General features: G+C 43.4%; 1 protein-coding gene across 1 annotated transcript in view; it reads right to left on the bottom strand.

The window, feature by feature from the left end:
• Nucleotides 1-14,097: 14,097 nt before the first annotated feature.
• The window catches only part of LOC112262913 (glycerol-3-phosphate acyltransferase 4), a 33,224-nt gene continuing 26,174 nt past the window's right edge, over nt 14,098-21,147 (bottom strand). Inside the window, exons 10-13 of the mRNA XM_024438759.2 lie at nt 20,969-21,054; nt 20,749-20,877; nt 15,023-15,102; nt 14,098-14,854 (exon numbers count right to left, since the gene is read on the bottom strand). Of these exons, the coding sequence (XP_024294527.1) occupies nt 14,746-14,854; nt 15,023-15,102; nt 20,749-20,877; nt 20,969-21,054 (404 nt within the window). The 3' untranslated portion in view covers nt 14,098-14,745. The remainder of the gene's footprint in view (nt 14,855-15,022; nt 15,103-20,748; nt 20,878-20,968; nt 21,055-21,147) is intronic.

Below are 21,147 nucleotides of genomic sequence, written 5' to 3'. Positions count from 1 at the left end.
AAATACAAGCAATGTCAGAGCGGCATAGACTAAAATACAGTAGAATAGAGTATATACAGATGAGATGAGTAATGCAAAATGTAAACATTAGTGACTAGTGTTCCATTGTTAAAATGGACCGTGATTTCAAGTCTGTGTATAGGGCAGCAGCCGCTAGTGATGGCTATTTAACAGTCTGATGGCCTTGAGATAGAAGCTGTTTCTTTCTCTCGGTCCCAGCCTTGATGCACCTCTGACCTCTCCTTGATGATAGTGCGGTGGACAGGCAGTGGCTTGGGTGGTTGTTGTCCTTGATCTTTTTGTCCTTCCTGTGACATCGGGTGCTGTAGGTGTCCTGGAGGGCAGGTAGCTTGCCCCCGGTGATGCGTTGGGCAGACCACACCACCCACTGGAGAGCTCTGCGGTTGCGGGCGGTGCAGTTGCCGTACCAGGCGGTGATACAGCCCGACAGGATACTCTCAATTGTGCATCTGTAAATGTTTGTGGGTTTTAGTTGCCAAGCCAAATTTCTTCAGCCTCCTGAGGTTGATGAGGCGCTGTTGCGTCTTCTTCACCACACTGTCTGTGTGGGTGGACCATTTCAGTTTGTCAGTGATGTGTACTCTGAGGAATTTGAAGCTTTCCACCTAATCCACTGCGGTCCCGTCGATGTGGATAGGGGGGTGCTACCTCTGCTGTTTCCATTTAGGTTTTGTTGACTTTGGGTGAGAGGTTATTTTCCTTGCACCACACTCCCAGGGCCCTCATCTCCTCCCTTTAGGCTGTCTCGTCATTGTTGTAATCAGGCCTACTACTGTTGTCGTCTACAAACTTGATGATTGAGTTGGAGCTGTGCATGGCCATGCAGTCATGGGTGAACAGGGAGTACAGGAGGGGGCTGAGCACACATCTTTGTGGGGCCCCAGTGTTGAGGATCAGCAAAGTGGAGGTGTTTTTTCCTACCTTCACCACCTGGGGGCGGCCTATCAGGAAGTCCAGGTCCCAGTTGCACAGGGTGGGGTTCAGACCCAGGGCCTCAAGCTTAATGATGAGATTGGAGGGTACCATGGTGTTGAATGCTGAGCTATAGTCAATGAACAGCATTCTTACATTGGTATTTCTCTTGTCCAGATGGGATAGAGCAGTGTGCAGTGTGATGGCATCATCTGCAGATCTACTGGGGCGGTAAGCAAATTGAAGTAGGTCTAGGGTGTCAGTTAAGGTGGAGGTGATGTGATCCTTAACTAGCCGCTCAAAGCACTTCATGATGACAGAAGTGAGTGCAACGAGCGACAGTCATTTAGTTTATTTTCCTTGGTTACAGGAACAATGGTGAACATCTTGAAGCATGTGGGGATAGGAAGAGATTGAATATATCCGTAAACACTCCAGCCAGCTGGTCTGCGCATGCTCTGAGGACGCGGCTAGGGATGCCGTCTGGGTTAACTCGCTTAAATGTCTTACGTCAGCCACGGAGGAGAGGCCACAGTCCTTGGTAGTGGGCCGCATCGGTGGCACTGTGTTATCCCCAAATCAGGCGAAGAAGGTATTTAGCTTGTCAGTAAGCAAGACGTCAGTGTCCACGACGTGGCTGGTTTTCCCTTTGTAGTCCGTGATTGTCTGTAGACCCTGCCACATACGTCTCGTGTCTGAGCCGTTGAATTGCGACTCCACTTTCTCTATGCTGATGTTTTGCCTGTTTGATTGCCTTACTGAGGGAATAACTACACTGTTTGTATTTGGCCATATTCCCAGTCACCTTGCCATGTTTAAATGCGATGGTTCGCGCTTTCAGTTTTGCGTGAATGCTGCCAACTAGCCACGGTTTCTGGTTAGGATAGGTTTTAATATTCAGTGGGTACATCACCTATACACTTCCTGATAGACGAACACACTGATATGATGACTGAGTTTGTTGTTCTCATAGGCAACACAGAACATATCCCAGTCTGCGTTATCAAAACGATCTTAAAGCGTGGATTCCGATTGGTCAGATCAGTGTTGAATTGTCCTTAGCATGGGTGCTTCCTGTTTGAGTTTCTGCCTATAGGAAGCGAGGAGCAAAATTGAGTTGTGATCTGATTTGCCAAAGGGAGGGTCTTGTAGGCATCCTGGAAGTTGGAGTAACAGTGGTCAAGTGTTTTAGCAGCGCGAGTACTACAGTCAATGTGTTGATAGAACTTCGGTAACATTTTCCTCAAATTTGCTTTGTTAAAATCCCCAGCTACAATAAATGCGGCCTCAGGATATGTGGTTTCAAGTTTGCATAAAGTCCAGTGAAGTTCTTTGAGGGCTGTCGTGGTATCTGCTTGAGCGGGAATATACGTGGCTGTGACTATAACCTAAGAGAATTCTCTTGGGAGGTAATACGGTCAGCATTTGATTGAGGTATTCTAGGCCGGGTGAACAAAAGGACTTAAGTTCCTGTATGTTATCACAATCACACCATGAGTAGTTAATTGTCGTGTCTTTGGCTATGCCGGATTAAGTGATATGACATGCTATTCTATAAAATAATTTCTCCGTAATTACTATTACCTGATTCAGCTAATCATGTAAATGTAATTAACTAGAGTCGGGGCACCACAAAATAATATTTATAGAGCTGTTATCTTCCGAATAAACTCTTAAAGACCTAGTAATATTTTACATCAATAGTAGTCAATATTAATCGTCATCTTAATTCCGTCTCATCTGAAAGTTGTAAATTCTTGGTTATCTGCACAAACCCTGGCTAACAAGTTGAATCAGCAATACAAAATTTGGTTTAATTATTTATTTACTAAATACCAAACTAAATCACACAGAATTACACATACACATAATTAAATCATAACTTGATTACAAATTACATCATAAAGGAAAACGTCCCTAGCGGGCGGAACAGATATGACAGCTGGTTGCACAAAAGAAAAGGGCCGGGTTTGAGTGAAAGAGCGGGAAGACTGAGGAACAAAGGTCGAAGCTGTGCTATCGTAAATACAGAATCTTATACATTCTAAATTACCGCCCATTTGGAAAAGAAAAATGCAATAAATATTTACTCTGAGCTGCGCTTCGGTAGGTTGGTGGTAGATGGAAGGCCGTGTTGCACAACCGAGTCCTTTGAAGAATGTCTCTGCTGGTAAATTGGATACATTGTAGTAGTTTTAGTGTGGTAGATGGGATACTCTGTCTGTTCCTTCCTAACCTGCATTTGCTGTTGCTAACTCAACGGCTAGGAGGTATCACTTCTGTAGTGAATAAGAGTTCAAAGTTCATACCATTCGCAACCAAAGCTCACGCTGATGTTGGCTTCGTTCTGTAGTTATTATCTGAACCGTTCTGACATCGGACCGTCATCCTCGGAACAGCAGGTTTTTTGTCGTCAAGGCTTTATATAGGAAGGGAGAGGAGGGCGTGTTTGAAAAGTTTTATAGCCCATGTCCCTTCACAGGGGCGGGCCACTGATTGAGCAGAGCCCTAACCTTATTATAAAACAATTCTCACATTTTAGAAGCTAAAATCACATTTCATCCCATCAAATAATTTCATATTCAAACATTTAAATTGAACAACAATTCCATGTGAATCCGATAACTCTGTGTAGACTTTCCACTGTAGAGTTTGTCATCTTATCATTGATGAGAACGTCTCAGATGACAACCGAACTGACATATTTATTAAGTACCACCACATATGTTCAATTGGTCGGATTACCAGAATATAGTTCATTTCCCCCCACCTTCTGATGTTCCCAGAATCTCTATGTTAACCAAGGTGTTTGCAAATGTAACATCAGTAGGGCAGAGAGGGAAGAGGTATTCATAAACCTACCCCCAGGCCAACGTCATGACATAATTATGAAACATACACCCCTGCCCTTTTTTTTATCCAGTGTTGAACATAAGCGAGTAATATACTCTGAAGCGTTGGATGTTGTGCGCACCTCCTAAGTCGGACTAAAAAGTCCACTCAGAGTACTTCTTTTCTGCAGACGGTGTTTTGAATCAACGTCGTTTCCACATAATTTCAACGAAATTACGTTGAATTTGCGTGAAATAGACGTTGAATTGATGTCTGTACCCAGCGGGTGGACTTTAATGCCTACCTATTTTCTTAGTCAAGTTTAACTAAAACCACATCCAGTCCCTAAAAACAATAGGCTAGTAGTAGCATTTATACAGATAGTAGCCCATTAGGTTACCACATTAACATGTAACCCACACGTGTATGTCTGAGACTGGGGGAAATTATCATGAATGGTTGGGCCTATCAAAAACCAGATATTAAGCTACTTCACAAATAAACAATTAAGCAACATTAATATACATGTAACCTATTAATTTATAGAGATTGTGGATCATGTTCATTCTGTTATTATCAGTGGCCTGGCAAAATGTTCAAAGAATAGAAGATGAGACCAGATGCAGTTCTGATTTAAATTATCCATCAAACTCAGACACTGTTGTTGTAAAACATAACTGGTTGACTATTTTCAATGATGGAAACAAAAGAGCAGAGCGGTGTACTTTTAATTGGATTGAGCTCATCTCACCATCCTTTTATTCGTGACTAGCTCCATTTGGACATGTGCCCACCACTTTCTGCCACCATGCCTGACAAGGCAGAACTATTACGTTTTTCAAGTGTTTTGACTGAATATGCTCCATTTTGGCTTTACACTATGCTATGATCTTTGAGCAGACACTACATTGACAGTTCTGCACTAAAACAGCCACATTCTTGAGTGACACACTGATATTGTGAAAGAGCAGAATTCTGCCCCTACCTCATGTTGTCATAGACCTCACAGCCTACTCTATTGGGCTTACTTGATAACAGGATAAACAACACCCCACTTATTATGGTGAGCTGTTGAATAACCCGGTCAGATCTAAGGAAGTGTATAAAAATGGCATAGGCCTATGGGGAAGGTCAGATAAAATGTTTAACCTTGTGAATAGGCCAGATAATTCAAGGATTAGGTGAAGCTCTCAGCAGAAGCACTATCTTTATAAAATACAGTACATTCTACAAAAAGTTGCTTTCACAGTTCCTAACCATGTATTTTTCTTCCAAGTGGGGTTGCAACCATTATTTTGGTCTTGAACTTGCCTCAGTCTGAATTTACACAGAACGAGTCAAAATAGTAAAGCACTGAAAGGGTGCAGAGGCCGAAAACATCTTCTCCATAGTGCTTGCAACGAGTTGATAAAGGTTGGTTGTGTAAACCATGTCATGGTTTGAGGTTTTCACACTGCTTCCTCTTGCTCCTCTGTGTATTGCATGCTGGACAATGTATCCATTTGAAGCCATTGCAGCACACAGAGGCAGAACATAATGCTGCCCTGTCCATCAGCAGTGGAAACAAAGCCACCTAAAAGGGAAATTCCCCTGAAAGGCTACTGAGGCAGTTCCTCACTGTTGGGATGCCACCTGGGTACTGGATGGGGTCTCAGCAGAATCACTGGCAATAATTTACCCTGGCTGAAAGGAGTCCTGGCTGGACAATATGTCACTGAGTGCATGGCAAGATAATGAATCAATATAGAACAGGGACCCCCTCCAAGGCAGACCATCGTACGTTAGCACACTTATCTTTTTTTAAATTTATTTATTTATTTTACCTTTATTTAACCAGGTAGGCAAGTTGAGAACAAGTTCTCATTTACAATTGCGACCTGGCCAAGATAAAGCAAAGCAGTTCGACAGATACAACGACACAGAGTTACACATGGAGTAAAACAAACATACAGTCAATAATACAGTATAAACAAGTCTATATACAATGTGAGCAAATGAGGTGAGAAGGGAGGTAAAGGCAAAAAAGGCCATGGTGGCAAAGTAAATACAATATAGCAAGTAAAACACTGGAATGGTAGTTTTGCAATGGAAGAATGTGCAAAGTAGAAATAAAAATAATGGGGTGCAAAGGAGCAAAATAAATAAATAAATTAAAATTAAATACAGTTGGGAAAGAGGTAGTTGTTTGGGCTAAATTATAGGTGGGCTATGTACAGGTGCAGTAATCTGTGAGCTGCTCTGACAGTTGGTGCTTAAAGCTAGTGAGGGAGATAAGTGTTTCCAGTTTCAGAGATTTTTGTAGTTCGTTCCAGTCATTGGCAGCAGAGAACTGGAAGGAGAGGCGGCCAAAGAAAGAATTGGTTTTGGGGGTGACTAGAGAGATATACCTGCTGGAGCGTGTGCTACAGGTGGGAGATGCTATGGTGACCAGCGAGCTGAGATAAGGGGGACTTTACCTAGCAGGGTCTTGTAGATGACATGGAGCCAGTGGGTTTGGCGACAAGTATGAAGCGAGGGCCAGCCAACGAGAGCGTACAGGTCGCAATGGTGGGTAGTATATGGGGCTTTGGTGACAAAACGGATTGCACTGTGATAGACAGCATCCAATTTGTTGAGTAGGGTATTGGAGGCTATTTTGTAAATGACATCGCCAAAGTCAAGGATTGGTAGGATGGTCAGTTCTACAAGGGTATGTTTGGCAGCATGAGTGAAGGATGCTTTGTTGCGAAATAGGAAGCCAATTCTAGATTTAACTTTGGATTGGAGATGTTTGATATGGGTCTGGAAGGAGAGTTTACAGTCTAACCAGACACCTAAGTATTTGTAGTTGTCCACGTATTCTAAGTCAGAGCCGTCCAGAGTAGTGATGTAGGACAGGCGGGTAGGTGCAGGTAGCGATCGGTTGAAGAGCATGCATTTAGTTTTACTTGTATTTAAGAGCAATTGGATGCCACGGAAGGAGAATTGTACGGCATTGAAGCTTGCCTGGAGGGTTGTTAACACAGTGTCCAAAGAAGGGCCAGAAGTATACAGAATGGTGTCGTCTGCGTAGAGATGGATCAGAGACTCACCAGCAGCAAGAGCGACCTCATTGATGTATACAGAGAAGAGAGTCGGTCCAAGAATTGAACCCTGTGGCACCCCCATAGAGACTGCCAGAGGTCCGGACAGCAGACCCTCCGATTTGACACACTGAACTCTATCAGAGAAGTAGTTGGTGAACCAGGCGAGGCAATCATTTGAGAAACCAAGGCTGTCGAGTCTGCCGATGAGGATGTGGTGATTGACAGAGTCGAAAGCCTTGGCCAGATCAATGAATACGGCTTTTCATTAGATGACTGAATGGAAAAGAAGTAATCATTATTTTCACATCCTAAATTATAATTGGGAGAGAAAGTCAACTACCATAGCCTATTGCGACACTTAAGATACTCTGAAAAACAGGCAAAGCGTCAATACAGGACTAAGATAAAATCCTACTACACCGGCTCTGACGGTCATTGGATGTGGCAGGGCTTGCAAACTATCACAGATTACAAAGAGAACCCCAGCCACGAGAACTGCCCAGTGACGTGAGTGTACCAGACGAACTAAATGCCTTATGCTAGCTTGGAGGCTAGCAACACCGAAACATGCATGAGAGCACCAGCGGTTCCGGACGACTGTGATCACTCTCCATAGGTGATGCGAGTAAGAACTTTAAACAGGTTAACATTCCCAAGGCCACAAGGCCAGACGGATTACCAGGACATGTACATGTTTCAAACAGACCACCATAGTCCCTGTGCCCAAGAATGCCAAGGTAACCTGTCTAAATTACTATCACCCCACCCTGGACCAGGGGTCTCCAACAGGTCGATCGCGAGCTACCAGCACATTTATGAGTAGCTCGCCAAACAATTCTGAAAGTACACTACATGCAATTCACACGTGTTCCACTGCAAACTATCATAAATTTCACAAATATTAGACACCGCACGCTCCCAGCTACTATCTAATCAATGCAACATTGACATTATCCCACCCCTGGTTAGCCACTATTGGCTTAAAAAGCCAAACGTAACACAATATCTGGCAATTCATTTCCAGCAGTATTGCCCGTCTGTCTGTGGTGCATGCGTTTGTCCATCACTTCTTGTATAGCCAGTTGATGTGATAACCATCTTGTTGATTGACAGAAATACTTGACCTAAAACCTTCAACTAAATGTTAACTGCAAAGTAGGCTTACTTGGCAGAAGTATCATTTGTATCTAGTATGTTATTTTCTAGCTTTGCCAGGAAATGAGCAGCAGCAGTACAGAACCATCATTAGACCTGAACATTAGAAGGCACATTCCTCACTCGCTAGATGCGCAATTACACTGAAGAATGAAAATGTTAGTTTTCTTCCAGACCTAAAAAAAAATGTCTTGCCATGTAGTCAGAACATCCAATTTTGCGCTTTCTCCTTGGGTAATTGTAATTTTGAGAGTAAAAAATAATAAACAGTACATCATTTGGGAAAATATTTAAAAAATTTGGGGAGGGGGGGTGCAACAGATTTTATACGGCCCCCTTTAGAGTTGTTTATTAACCATTTTACCAGGTATATTGACAGAAAACAGTGCACTACTTTCTATTGTACACTAAGGACCCGGGTAAGAGTTGCAGGGGTGAGGCAAAGAGAAGAATGTGCCTATTTGAACGCTAGGGGAAAAAAGTTGTAGCTCGTAAGCACTTTTTTAAAAAGTAGCTCTCTTGCTAGAAGGTTGGAGACCCTTGCCCTGCTCACTCCAATTCACATATCGTCCCAACAGATCCAGATGACACCATTGCTATTGCACGCCACACTTCCCTTTCCCACATGGACAAAAGGAACATCTACATGAGGATGCTGTTCATTGACTACAGTTTAGCATTCAACACCATAGTGCCCTCCAAGTTCATCACTAAGCTAAGGACTCTGGGATTGAACACCTCCCTCTTCCTGACAGGTGGTGAGGGTAGGCAACAACACATCTGCCACACTGACCCTCAACACGGGGGCCCCTCAGGGGTGTGTGCTTAGAGCCCTCCTGTAGTCCCTGTTCACCTACGACTGCGTGGCCCCACTCAACTCTAACACCTTCATTGACGACAAGTAAATGCTGCATATCTCAGCTCAAATTGGAAATGACCTTTACATTTCTAGCGCAGTATCTGTAACGCTTCAGCTGATCGTCAACTACAGGAAACAGAGGGACGGGAACGCCCCAATTCACATCAACAGGGCTATAGTGGAATGGGTTGATATCTTCAAGTTCCTGGGTGTCCACATCATTAAGGACCTATCATGGTCCAAACATACCAACACAACCGTGAAGCGGGCACGACAACGCCTCTTCCCCTTCAGGAGGCCGAAAAGATTTGGCACGGGCCCTCAGATCCTCAAAGTGCTACAGCTGCACCATTGAGAGCATCTTGTTCTCCCTCTTCTACCGCACGGCAAGCGGTACCAGAGTGCCAAGTCTCGGACCAAAAAGCTCCTGAACAGCTTCTACCCCCGGCAGTCTTATGGCTTGAACAGTTAATCAAATGGCTACCTGACTATTTGCATTGACCCCCTTTTTATTTGGACAGACTCTCTACCCACACATACATACCACACTGACACTCCAACACACACACACAAGACACTTGCAGATAGACACTTTCACATACGCTGCTGCTACAGTTTGTCTATCGTGATTGCCTAGTCACCTTTACCCCTACCTACATGTACATATTAACTCAACATCATCATACCCCTGCACATTGACTCAGTACCGGTACTCCTTGAGCAAGAAAGGTAACTCCAAACACGTTTTCACTAAGAGCAGTTGTTTAGATGGTTTAACAAACTTCAGTCATGGGTTGGCAAAAGTGTATACCCATGTCAAAGCTTACCAGCAGTTTTATTCTCTTTTCTACTGTATTTAATTCAATTGGTTTCTGTTGCTAGCGATATTCATATTCACCATTTTTTTTAAAGAAAATATCCCACACCACCTGCAATACCTCCGGAGACTCAAAACTAGTTATTTTAGTGTTAATTGGTTAATGTATCCCTTAACGCAGTGGTTCCCACACTTTAGTCCCGTACCCCTTCAAAACATTCAATCCAGCTGCGTACCCCCTCTAGCACCAGAGTCAGCACACTTGCAAATGTTTTTTTGCCATCATTGTAAGCCTGCCACACACTAAACATAAGAATGAGTGCGAGTTTGTCACAACCTGCTTCGTGGGAAGTGACAGGGCTCTTATAGGACCAGGGCTCATTATTTAACATCATTATTTAACCATCTTCTATATTAAACCTTATTTGTTTATCGAACAATGTTAATGAGAAGGGTGTGCTTGAAAGGATGCACATAACTCTGCAGTGTTGGGTTGTATTGGAGAGTGTGTCAGTCAAATCATTTTCCACACAGTCTGTGCCTGTATTTAGTTTTCATGCTAGTGAGGGCTGAGAATCCACTCTCGCATAGGTAAGTGGTTGCAAAGGGCATCAACGTCTTAACAGAGCGATTTGCCAAGGGTAGGATACTCTGAACGCAGATCAAATCCAGAAATCTGGCCGCGGCTTCTGATTAAATACAATTTTCACAGAACCGCTTGTTGCAATTTCGATGAGGCTCTCTTGTTCAGATATCGGTAAGGGGACTAGAGGCAGGGTACGAAAGGGATAACGAATCCAGTTTGTCATCGGTTTCTGGAAAGTACCTGTGTAATTGCACACCCAACTCACTCATAGCAAAGCACCTATCACATTTGACATTGTCCATAAGCTTGAGTTCATTTGCACACAAAATCATACAATGATGGAAAGACCTGTGTGTTGTCCTTGTTAATGCAGACAGAGAAGAGCTCGAACTTCTTAATCACAGCCTCAATTTTGTCCCGCACACTGAATATAGTTGCGGAGTCCCTGTAATCCTAGATGTAGATCATTTGGGCGAAAAATAACATCACTCAGATAGGCTAGTCGTATAAAACTCATCATGCAAGCGGTCAGACGTGAAAATTACGGTCAGTAAAAACTAAGCTCGTATCTCTCAATTTAAAACAAAAACATACTTTGCCCCTTGATAACCAGCAAAAAGCGTTACATTGTCACTGCCCATATCATTGCATAGTGCAGAAAATGCACACTAGTTCAGGGGCCTAGCTTTAACAAAGTTAACCATTTTCACTGTAGTCTCCAAAACGTCTTTCAAGCTGTCAGGCATTCCCTTGGCAGCAAGAGCCTCTCAGATGCTGCAGTGTAGCCAAGTGGCGTCGGGAGCAACTGCTTGCACGAGCGTTACCACTCCGTCTCCCTGTCGTGGCTATTGCGCCATCAGTACAGATACCAACATGAGCAACAGCAATGTTTGGCTACATACGGACCGTTAGTGGAATTCCCGTGAGAGAGTAACGGTTAACGTGACTGGATGTTAATTCCTTGACTAGGCTACCTACATTTGACGTTATTTCGCTGAACACTAGATGGTTTAATCATATTTTTAGCAGTGAAACGAGGCTACTCAGGCAAGGGGATATAAACTCACCAAAATGTATAGCCACGTTGGAAAATGTAAAATATTTTTAAAAATGTGAATCACATTTTTATTTGGTGTACCCCCAGTACCCCAGTTTGGGAATACCCATCTTAAAAGGAACTTGAAATGATCCCCACATATAAATGATTTATTCAACCCCATCAACCATTACTAAAGCAACACTTAGTTTTTTGGATGACATTCAGAAACAGGAATACTTGAATAACACTACTGTGAAGCATCAAGAACACAAAGCAATATCAGTCAGGCAGCCAACAAAATATTGAAAGGAACCTGGTACAGGGTAAAATGTAGCCAACATAACCACTGCCGGCCAGCAGGCCCACAGCCGGCACCATCCTTACCTGAAAGCCAGCTTCATGCTTTGAATTCTGATGGAATCCTTCTTCTTAGGGGTTCCAGAGGACAAAGGCCACTCTTTTCAACGAGCCTGTCCAAGTGTGTATTCTTGTAGACTAATGAGAACATAAAAATGATGGCATATGCTTGCGTTGACAAGTGCTCTCAATATCTCATTCTACATCAACTAAACTTGTACAAGTTTGATGTCTTCATCCAGGGATTTTTATTGGTCAACACTGGAACGTTTATACCCCTGGTACAGTACTGGGATGAAAGAACCAAAACAGGAGTTTGAGGAAGTCGAGGGCCAAGGATTTCCACTAGGCTTGCTTTGCAGCCTAGCAGGGCGTAAGACTAACTCTGCATCTGCACTCCCTCTCTGTAAGGCCCCTTCAAATAAGCTGCCAAGCTATGGGAAGATAGTTGATTAAAAAAACATGACAGCTAACAGCTGTCACTTTCTGAAGTGAATTTGGCAAGAGGATTCCCACAGTAGATGAGAAGCTTTCATAGAAATATTAATAGATTCAGCAGCAAGGGAACAAGGCATTTTGAACATCTGTGGCCCAGTATATCACATTAAAACCATGTTATAGCTAAAGTGCCTTGCAAAAGTATTCACCCCCGTTGGCACTTATCCTATTTTGTTGCATTACAACCAGTAATTTAAATTGGATTTCACATAATGTACATATACAAAATAGCCCAAATTGGTGAAGTGAAAAAAATTACTTGTTTCAAAAAAATGTAAAACTGAAAAGTGGTACGTGCATATGTATTCACCCCCTTTGCTATGAAGCCCCTAAATAAGATCTGGTGCAACCAATTACCTTCAGAAGTTAGATAATTGGTTAAATAGTGTGCAATCTAAGTGTCACATGATCTCAGTATATATACACACACACACACACACACACACACACCTTTTCTGAAAAGGCGAGTCTGCAACACCACTAAGCAAGGGGCAATATGAAGACCAAGGAGCTCTCCAAACAGGTCAAGGACAAAGTTGTGGAGAAGTACAGATCAGGGTTGGGTTATGAAAAATATCTGAAACTTTGAACATCCCATGGGGGACCAATAAATCCATAATAAAAAAATGTGGCACCACAACAAACCTGCCAAGAGAGGGCCACCCACCAAACTTCACAGACCAGGCAAGGAGGGCATTAATTAGAGAGTCAACAAAGAGACCAAAGATGACCCTGAAGGAGCTGCAAAGCTCCACAGCAGCGATTGGAGTATCTATCCATAGGACTACTTTAAGCTGTATACTCCACAGAGCTGGGCTTTACAGAAGAGTGGACAGAAAAACGCCATTGCTCAAAGAAAAAAATAAGCAAACACGTTTGGTGTCCAAAAGGCAAGTGGGAGACTCCCCAAACATATGGAAGAAGGTACTCTAGTTAGATGAGACTAATATTGAGCTTTTCGGCCATCAAGGAAAGCACTGTCTGGCGCAAACCCAACACCTCTCATCACCCCGAGAACACCATCCCCGCAGTGAAGCATGGTGGTGGCAGCATCATGCTGTGGGGATGTTTTTCCATTGGCAGGGACTGGGAAACTGGTCAGAATTGAAGGAATGGATGGCGCTAAATACAGGGATATTCTTGAGGGAAACCCATTTGTCTTCCAGTGATTTGAGACTGGGACGGCGGTTCACCTTCCAGCAGGACAATGACCCGAAGCATACTGTTAAAGAAACACTTGAGTGGTTTAAGGGGAACATTTAAATGTCTTGGAATGGCTTAGTCAAAGCCCAGACCTCAATCCAATTGAGAATTTGTGGCATGACTTAAAGATTGCTGTATACCAGTGGAACCCATCCAACTTGAAGGAGCTGGAGCAGTTTTGCCTTGAAGAATGGGCAAAAATCCCAGTGGCTAGATGTGCCAAGCTTATAGATACATACCCCAAGAGACCTGCAGCTGTAATTGCTGCAAAAGGTGGCTCTACGAAGTATTGACTTTGGGGGGGGTGAATGCATGCTCAAGTTCTCAGTTTTTATTTGTTTCACACAAAAATATGCATCTTCAAAGGGGAAGGCATGCTGGGTAAATGAAATGAAACAACCCCCCACCCCCCTTTTTTTAAATTCCAGGTTGGAAATTCAAAAATAGGAAAAATGCCAAGGGGGTGAATACTTTTGCAAGCCACTGTAAGTAAGTAAAAGCACAGAATGCTGCTTAAACCACATCTATCGTGAGGTGGCAGACAGCTCAGAAATAAGCTTCATGGTCAATTAGGATGGGAGGCAGACGTGAGTGTTTAGATTACGTAGGCTAGTTTAGATGAGACGAAGGTGGGGTATCTACTACACTTCAACAACCATCAGTCACTGAGAATGTATATTCTCCACATCATAATGTGAACAGTCTTCCACATTCCATGGACACAAGTACAGAAACAAAACACAAAACCCAAGCTCCACTTTAACATAACTCCTATATTTTACACGTGAATACAATGCTTAAAATAAAAAAGGTTTTCGTTGAAAAAAAAACAATTAAAAAAGTATTAGAAACATTCACGTAGTACCTTGCCATCTCAGTCTGTTGGGAACAACATGGTCACAGATTTTCCCTTCAGTACAAGCTCTCCAATAATTCTTTATGCTGCACTGCTACGTCCCCTGGCAGATCACTTGTAACTTAAAGAACAATTATGATAACTGTCATAATACTATTAACAATAAACAGAGAGACCGGATAAAAACAAAACATATACATTAACTCAACGAAGGTCATAAATATATTAGTCACTCAAAATAGAGTGTGTTATCTTCCCTGATGGTGAGAGAACTCTTAGTGCACAGCATCATGACAGGCTGGTGCAGTAGTGGCCAGTCCATTGTCAAATCATTAGAATCAGAGGACAGTGACCAGAATGGGCTGAAACAGCAATAAGAACTTAATATGCCAAGCTGAGGCACTGACCAAGGAAGCCAAGTGAAGAATTCCTGACATGAGGTTTGGAGTATTCCAGGTCAAAAAAATCCTTAAGGGTGCAGAAGACTGTCCACTCTGTTGTCCACAGGTGGGTCTCTGATCATCTCGTACTCTGTACGTTTCACTTCAAGAACGACTGCGGTCCTCTTGGGTTCCCACTAGCATTTTGCTGTATAACTTTTGTTGCTCCTCTTTGAATGTATCTTTTACTTTCCCTCGCTTTAAACCGCCATCCCTACAAAGCAACATCATTCACAAATCCATTACACAGTACTCTGTGATGCTCACACAGGGATACAGCTGAGCAAAACTAAGCTGGGTTTAACAATGACACAGACCTGATATTATAAGCCTATAACCCATGTGTACATATGTTCACAGATGTTTGCTATGGGTTACTCACCATAGCAAGTCCACCAGCCCTCCTTGCCTGGCGATAGCTGCTTTGACCCGACTGGCAAACTTGACTGCATCCTCTCCTTCCTGTTCAGAAAGGAAAACAAAGATGAAGACCAGGTTGACACACAAAGGGGATTGGGCCACCTGAGCATCGTACATGTGTTGGAAAGGGTCTCAGTGCACATAATGTATGAAGGACCTATCCTATTCAATGGCTACAGCGACTAACGGGCAAAATTGGCATATTGTAGAATAGTATCAAGTAAATTGACAAACTGGGATATCAAATCAAGCACAGTGCAATTCATGGGCCATGCATCAAGAGGACAGAAGAATCTCTAAAAATGGAGTGTTCTGATTCTGTGTGACTATGATCTCCAGGTTACAAAGAGACTGGAGAAGATGGCTGCTCCAAATGTCTGCACCAAGTACTAGTTTCCCTTCAAGCAGCAAGTGGAAAATGTATTCAAAGGGCAGGACACCTCTGAGGACCAGTTGGATCCCAGCCCAAGTTTCTTCAACTCTGACATTTAAAGAAAAATGTCCCAATCTTCCCTCCCTCTGCTTTCTACATCAAAATGGGACAGTTGTCGGTCAATGGCCAGGGCCACAAAGCTAGCCAACCCCTGCCACTGAACATGTTGTTTTAGAAGTGGGTGGTAGTACTCAACTCTTTCCTGTTATTCATGAGCGAGGTCTGACCAAGTTCACATCCACACCCGGCTCAAAATACTAAAATCATTATACCAAGTCACACACAATGGTCATCCACAATCCTGGTACAAATTGCTTTGTCAAGCTCTGGTTGTGCAATCAGCATGAATGTACTGTGAAAGACAACCTAACATGAAACAAACCAACAAGTGCATAAGCCAGCGCGTCTAAAGGAGGCAGCCATTCTAGCATCTCAAAATACTGATTTGAATCCTATTTCCTTAGAATCAGGGGTGGAAGCTGAGAGGCTATCAACCGTAAAATGTTCATGAGATGAATGCTGATTTGAAAACCCACTCAGAGCAGGATTTATTTGCATCACCAAATGCAAACTCTGGGTAGCTTGAACATAACCTAGGTAAATCATGCCAGGCTAAGGTCAAAGGAAGGTGTGCATCATATGCATCCATTCAATATGACCTACTGGTGTATTGAAATGATAGATTGTGCAATGGCAATAATATCAACCACATAAAACAGTTAACTTCAGGGAGGTTAGCTTGACTACACAAATGCTTTTTTATTTTACCAGGTAGGCTAGTTGAGAACAAGTTCTCATTTAGCAAAGGACCAACCCTCATCACTGCGAGCAAAAGACCACCCCTCATCACTGTCAAACGCTCCCTAAAGCACTTCAGCGAGCAGGCCTTTCTAATCGACCTGGCCGGGGTATCCTCGAATGACATTGACCTCATCCCGACAGTAGAGGATGCCTGGTTATTCTTTAAAAGTGCCTTCCTCACCATCTTAAATAGGCATGCCCCATTCAAAAAAATGTAGAACCAGGAATAGATATAGCCCTTGGTTCACTCCAGACCTGTCTGCCCTTGACCAGCACAAAAACATCCGTTCTGCATTAGCATTGAATAGCCCCCGTGATATGCAACTTTTCAGGGAAGTTAGGAACCATTATACACAGGCAGTTAGGAATGCTCAGGCTAGCTTTTTTTAAACAGAAATGTGCATCCTGCAGTACAAACTCAAAAAAGTTCTGGGACACTGTATAGTCCATGGAGAATAAGAGCACCTCATCCCAGCTACCCAGTGGTCTGAGGCTAGGAAACACTGTCACAACCGACAAATCCACTATAATGGAGAATTTCAACAAGCTTTTCTCTATGGCTGGCCATGCTTTCCACCTGGCTACCCCTACCCCGGTCAACTGCCCGGGCACCCACCACAGAAACCCGCCCAAGCCCCCACCATTTCTCCTTCACCCATATCCAGATAGCTGATGTTCTGAAAGAGCGGCAAAATCTGGACCCCTACAAATCAACAGGGCTAGATAATCTGGACCCTCTCTTTCTAAAAAATTATCTGCCGAAATTGTTGCAACCCCTATTACTAGCCTGTTCAACCTCTTTTGTATCGTCTGAGATTCCCAAAGATTGGAAAGCTGCCGCGGTCATCCCCCTCTTCAAAGGGGGAGACACTCTAGACCCAAACTGCTACAGACCTATATCTATCCTACCCTGCATCTCTAAGGTCTTCGAAAGCCAAGTTAACAAACAGATTACTGACCATTTTGAATCACATCGTACCTTCTCCGCTATGCAATCTGGTTTCCGAGGTGGTCATGGGTGGACCTCAGCCACGCTCAAGGTCCTAAACGATATCATAACCGCCATCGATAAGAGACATTACTGTGCAGCTGTATTCATCGACCTGGCCAAGGCTTTCGACTCTGTCTATCACCACATTCTTATCGGCAGACTCGACAGCCTTGGTTTCTCAAATGATTGCCTCGCCTGGTTCACCAACTACAGTGCCTTGCGAAAGTATTCGGCCCCCTTGAACTTTGCGACCTTTTGCCACATTTCAGGCTTCAAACAGAAAGATATAAAACTGTATTTTTTTGTGAAGAATCAACAACAAGTGGGACACAATCATGAAGTGGAACGACATTTATTGGATATTTCAAACTTTTTTAACAAATCAAAAACTGAAAAATTGGGCGTGCAAAATTATTCAGCCCCTTTACTTTCAGTGCAGCAAACTCTCTCCAGAAGTTCAGTGAGGATCTCTGAATGATCCAATGTTGACCTAAATGATTAATGATGATAAATACAATCCACCTGAGTGTAATCAAGTCTCCGTATAAATGCACCTGCACTGTGATAGTCTCAGAGGTCCGTTAAAAGCGCAGAGAGCATCATGAAGAACAAGGAACACACCAGGCAGGTCCGAGATACTGTTGTAAAGAAGTTTAAAGCCGGATTTGGATACAAAAAGATTTCCCAAGCTTTAAACATCCCAAGGAGCACTGTGCAAGCGATAATATTGAAATGGAAGGAGTATCAGACCACTGCAAATCTACCAAGACCTGGCCGTCCCTCTAAACTTTCAGCTCATACAAGGAGAAGACTGATCAGAGATGCAGCCAAGAGGCCCATGATCACTCTGGATAAACTGCAGAGATCTACAGCTGAGGTGGGAGACTCTGTCCATAGGACAACAATCAGTCGTATATTGCACAAATCTGGCCTTTATGGAAGAGTGGCAAGAAGAAAGCCATTTCTTAAAGATATCCATAAAAAGTGTTGTTTAAAGTTTGCCACAAGCCACCTGGGAGACACACCAAACATGTGGAAGAAGGTGCTCTGGTCAGATGAAACCAAAATGGAACTTTTTGGCAACAATGCAAAACGTTATGTTTGGCGTAAAAGCAACACAGCTCATCACCCTGAACACACCATCCCCACTGTCAAACATGGTGGTGGCAGCATCATGGTTTGGGCCTGCTTTTCTTCAGCAGGGACAGGGAAGATGGTTAAAATTGATGGGAAGATGGATGGAGCCAAATACAGGACCATTCTGGAAGAAAACCTGATGGAGTCTGCAAAAGACCTGAGACTGGGACGGAGATTTGTCTTCCAACAAGACAATGATCCAAAACATAAAGCAAAATCTACAATGGAATGGTTCAAAAATAAACATATCCAGGTGTTAGAATGGCCAAGTCAAAGTCCAGACCTGAATCCAATCGAGAATCTGTGGAAAGAACTGAAAACTGCTGTTCACAAATGCTCTCCAGCCAACCTCACTGAGCTCGAGCTGTTTTGCAAGGAGGAATGGGAAAAATGTCAGTCTCTCGATGTGCAAAACTGATAGAGACATACCCCAAGCGACTTACAGCTGTAATCGCAGCAAAAGGTGGCGCTACAAAGTATTAACTTAAGGGGGCTGAATAATTTTGCACGCCCAATTTTTCAGTTTTTGATTTGTTAAAAAAGTTTGAAATATCCAATAAATGTCGTTCCACTTCATGATTGTGTCCCACTTGTTGTTGATTCTTCACAAAAAAATACAGTTTTATATCTTTATGTTTAAAGCCTGAAATGTGGCAAAAGGTCGCAAAGTTCAAGGGGGCCGAATACTTTCGCAAGGCACTGTACTTCTCTGATAGAGCTCAGTGTGTCAAATCGGAGGACCTGTTAATGTGAGTCTGGAAGGAGAGTTTACAGTCTATTTGTAGTTGTCCACATATTCTAAGTCATAACCGTCCAGAGCAGTGATGCTGGACGGGCGGGCAGCGATCGATTGAAGAGCATGCATTTAGTTTTACTTACATTTAAGAGCAGTTGGAGGCCACGGAAGGGGAGATGTATGGCATTGAAGCTCATCTGGAGGTTAGTTAACACAGTGTCCAAATAAGGGCCAGAAGTATACAGAATGGTGTCGTCTGCATAGAGGTGGATCAAATTATCACCAGCAGCAAGAGCTACATCATTGATGTTTACAGAGAAAAGAGTTGGCCCGAGGATTGAACCCTGTGGCACCCCCAGAGACTTGCCAGAGGTCCGGACAACAGGCCCTCCGATTTGACACACTGAACTCTGAGAAGTATTGGTGAACCAGGCGAGGCAGTCATTTGAGAAACCAAGGCTGTTGAGTCTGCCGATAAGAATGTGGTGAAAGTCAAAAGCCTTGGCCAGGTCGATGAATACAGCTGCACAGTATTGTCTCTTGTCGATGGTGGTTATGATATCGTTTAGGACCTTGAGCGTGGCTGAGGTGCACCCATGACCAGCTCGGAAACCAGATTGCATAGCGGAGACAGTATGGTGGGATTCGAAATGGTCGATCTGTTTGTTAACTTGGCTTTCAAAGACCCAAGAAAGGCAGGATAGGATAGATATAGGTTTGTAGCAGTTTGGGTCTAGAGTGTCTCCCCCTTTGAAGAGGGGGATGACCGCCGCAGCTTTCCAATCTTTGGGGATATCAGACGATACGAAAGAGGTTGAACAGGCTAGTAAATTTTTTAGAAGGAGAGGGTCCAGATTGTCTAGCCTGGCTGATTTGTAGGGGGTCCAGATTTTGCAGCTCATTCAGAACATCAGCTATCTGGATTTGGGTGATGGGAAATGGGGGAGGCTTGGGCAAGTTGCTGTGGGGGGCACAGGGCTGTTGACCGGGGTAGGGGTAGCCAGGTGGAAAGCATTGCCAGCAGTAGAATTGTTTTTATTTCAATTCTCAATTATCACGGATTTATCGGTGGTGACTATGTTTCCTAGCCTCAGTGCAGTGGGAGGAGGTGCTCTTATTCTCCATGGACTTTACAGTGTTACAGAACTTTTTGGAGTTTGTGCTAAAGGATGCAAATTTCTGTTTAAAAAAGCTAGCCTTAGCTTTCCTAACTGCCTGTGTATATTGGTTCCTAACTTCCCAGAAAAGTTGCATATCACGGGGGCTATTCAATGCTAATGCAGTATGCCATAGGATGTTTTTGTGCTGGTCAAGGGCAGTCAGGTCTGGAGTGAACCAAGGGCTATATCTATTCCTGGTTCTACATTTTTTGAAATGGGTCGTGCTTTACAGTATTAATTTTACTGGGGCTAGAGTGTGCTAATCAAATATCATGTTCCAGCCATCATTAAACAACGCACAATTGCCAGTCAAAAACGCCACGGAGCTTAGGGTCTTGAATCAATGTCAAAGCAACCCTTAAGCCTTTTAGCGATATTTTCAAGAAGATGGATTTTAAAAAGAAAACGGTGAGGTTGTTCCCAGACTAACCTCTCTGGTCATGGGTGGCAGGTACCACACACTGCACACAATGGCCCAGCTGCTCATCATCCTCAGCAAGTAGTTGACCATCCCAAACTGGCTGCTGTTCCAGAAGGCATCGCCAAAGCGGGGGTCGTACTGTTGGGACCGGAGGGACAGGGACATTGATTAATACTGGGAGACCGGTAAAAACATCACACGCAAGCGCTCACGACACACACTCACTCACCTTGATGGCCACAGGGTAGACTGTGGAGCCAATCTCAAAGCTGCCTTTTTTAAACATCATTACTGAAGTGTTGTTGATGCAGGTGCCTATGGGGAAAAGTCAGTGTTAACAAATTGGGATAGGAAATTATATTAAAGCTAACTTAGTCACATTTCCACGATAGAAATGCAGTAATCAAC

Source organism: Oncorhynchus tshawytscha, linkage group LG12 (assembly GCF_018296145.1).
Source record: "Oncorhynchus tshawytscha isolate Ot180627B linkage group LG12, Otsh_v2.0, whole genome shotgun sequence".
Classification (NCBI taxonomy): Eukaryota; Metazoa; Chordata; class Actinopteri; order Salmoniformes; family Salmonidae; genus Oncorhynchus; species Oncorhynchus tshawytscha.
Note: the sequence above shows the minus strand (reverse complement) of the source record. Positions and strands in the feature narration are given on the sequence as shown.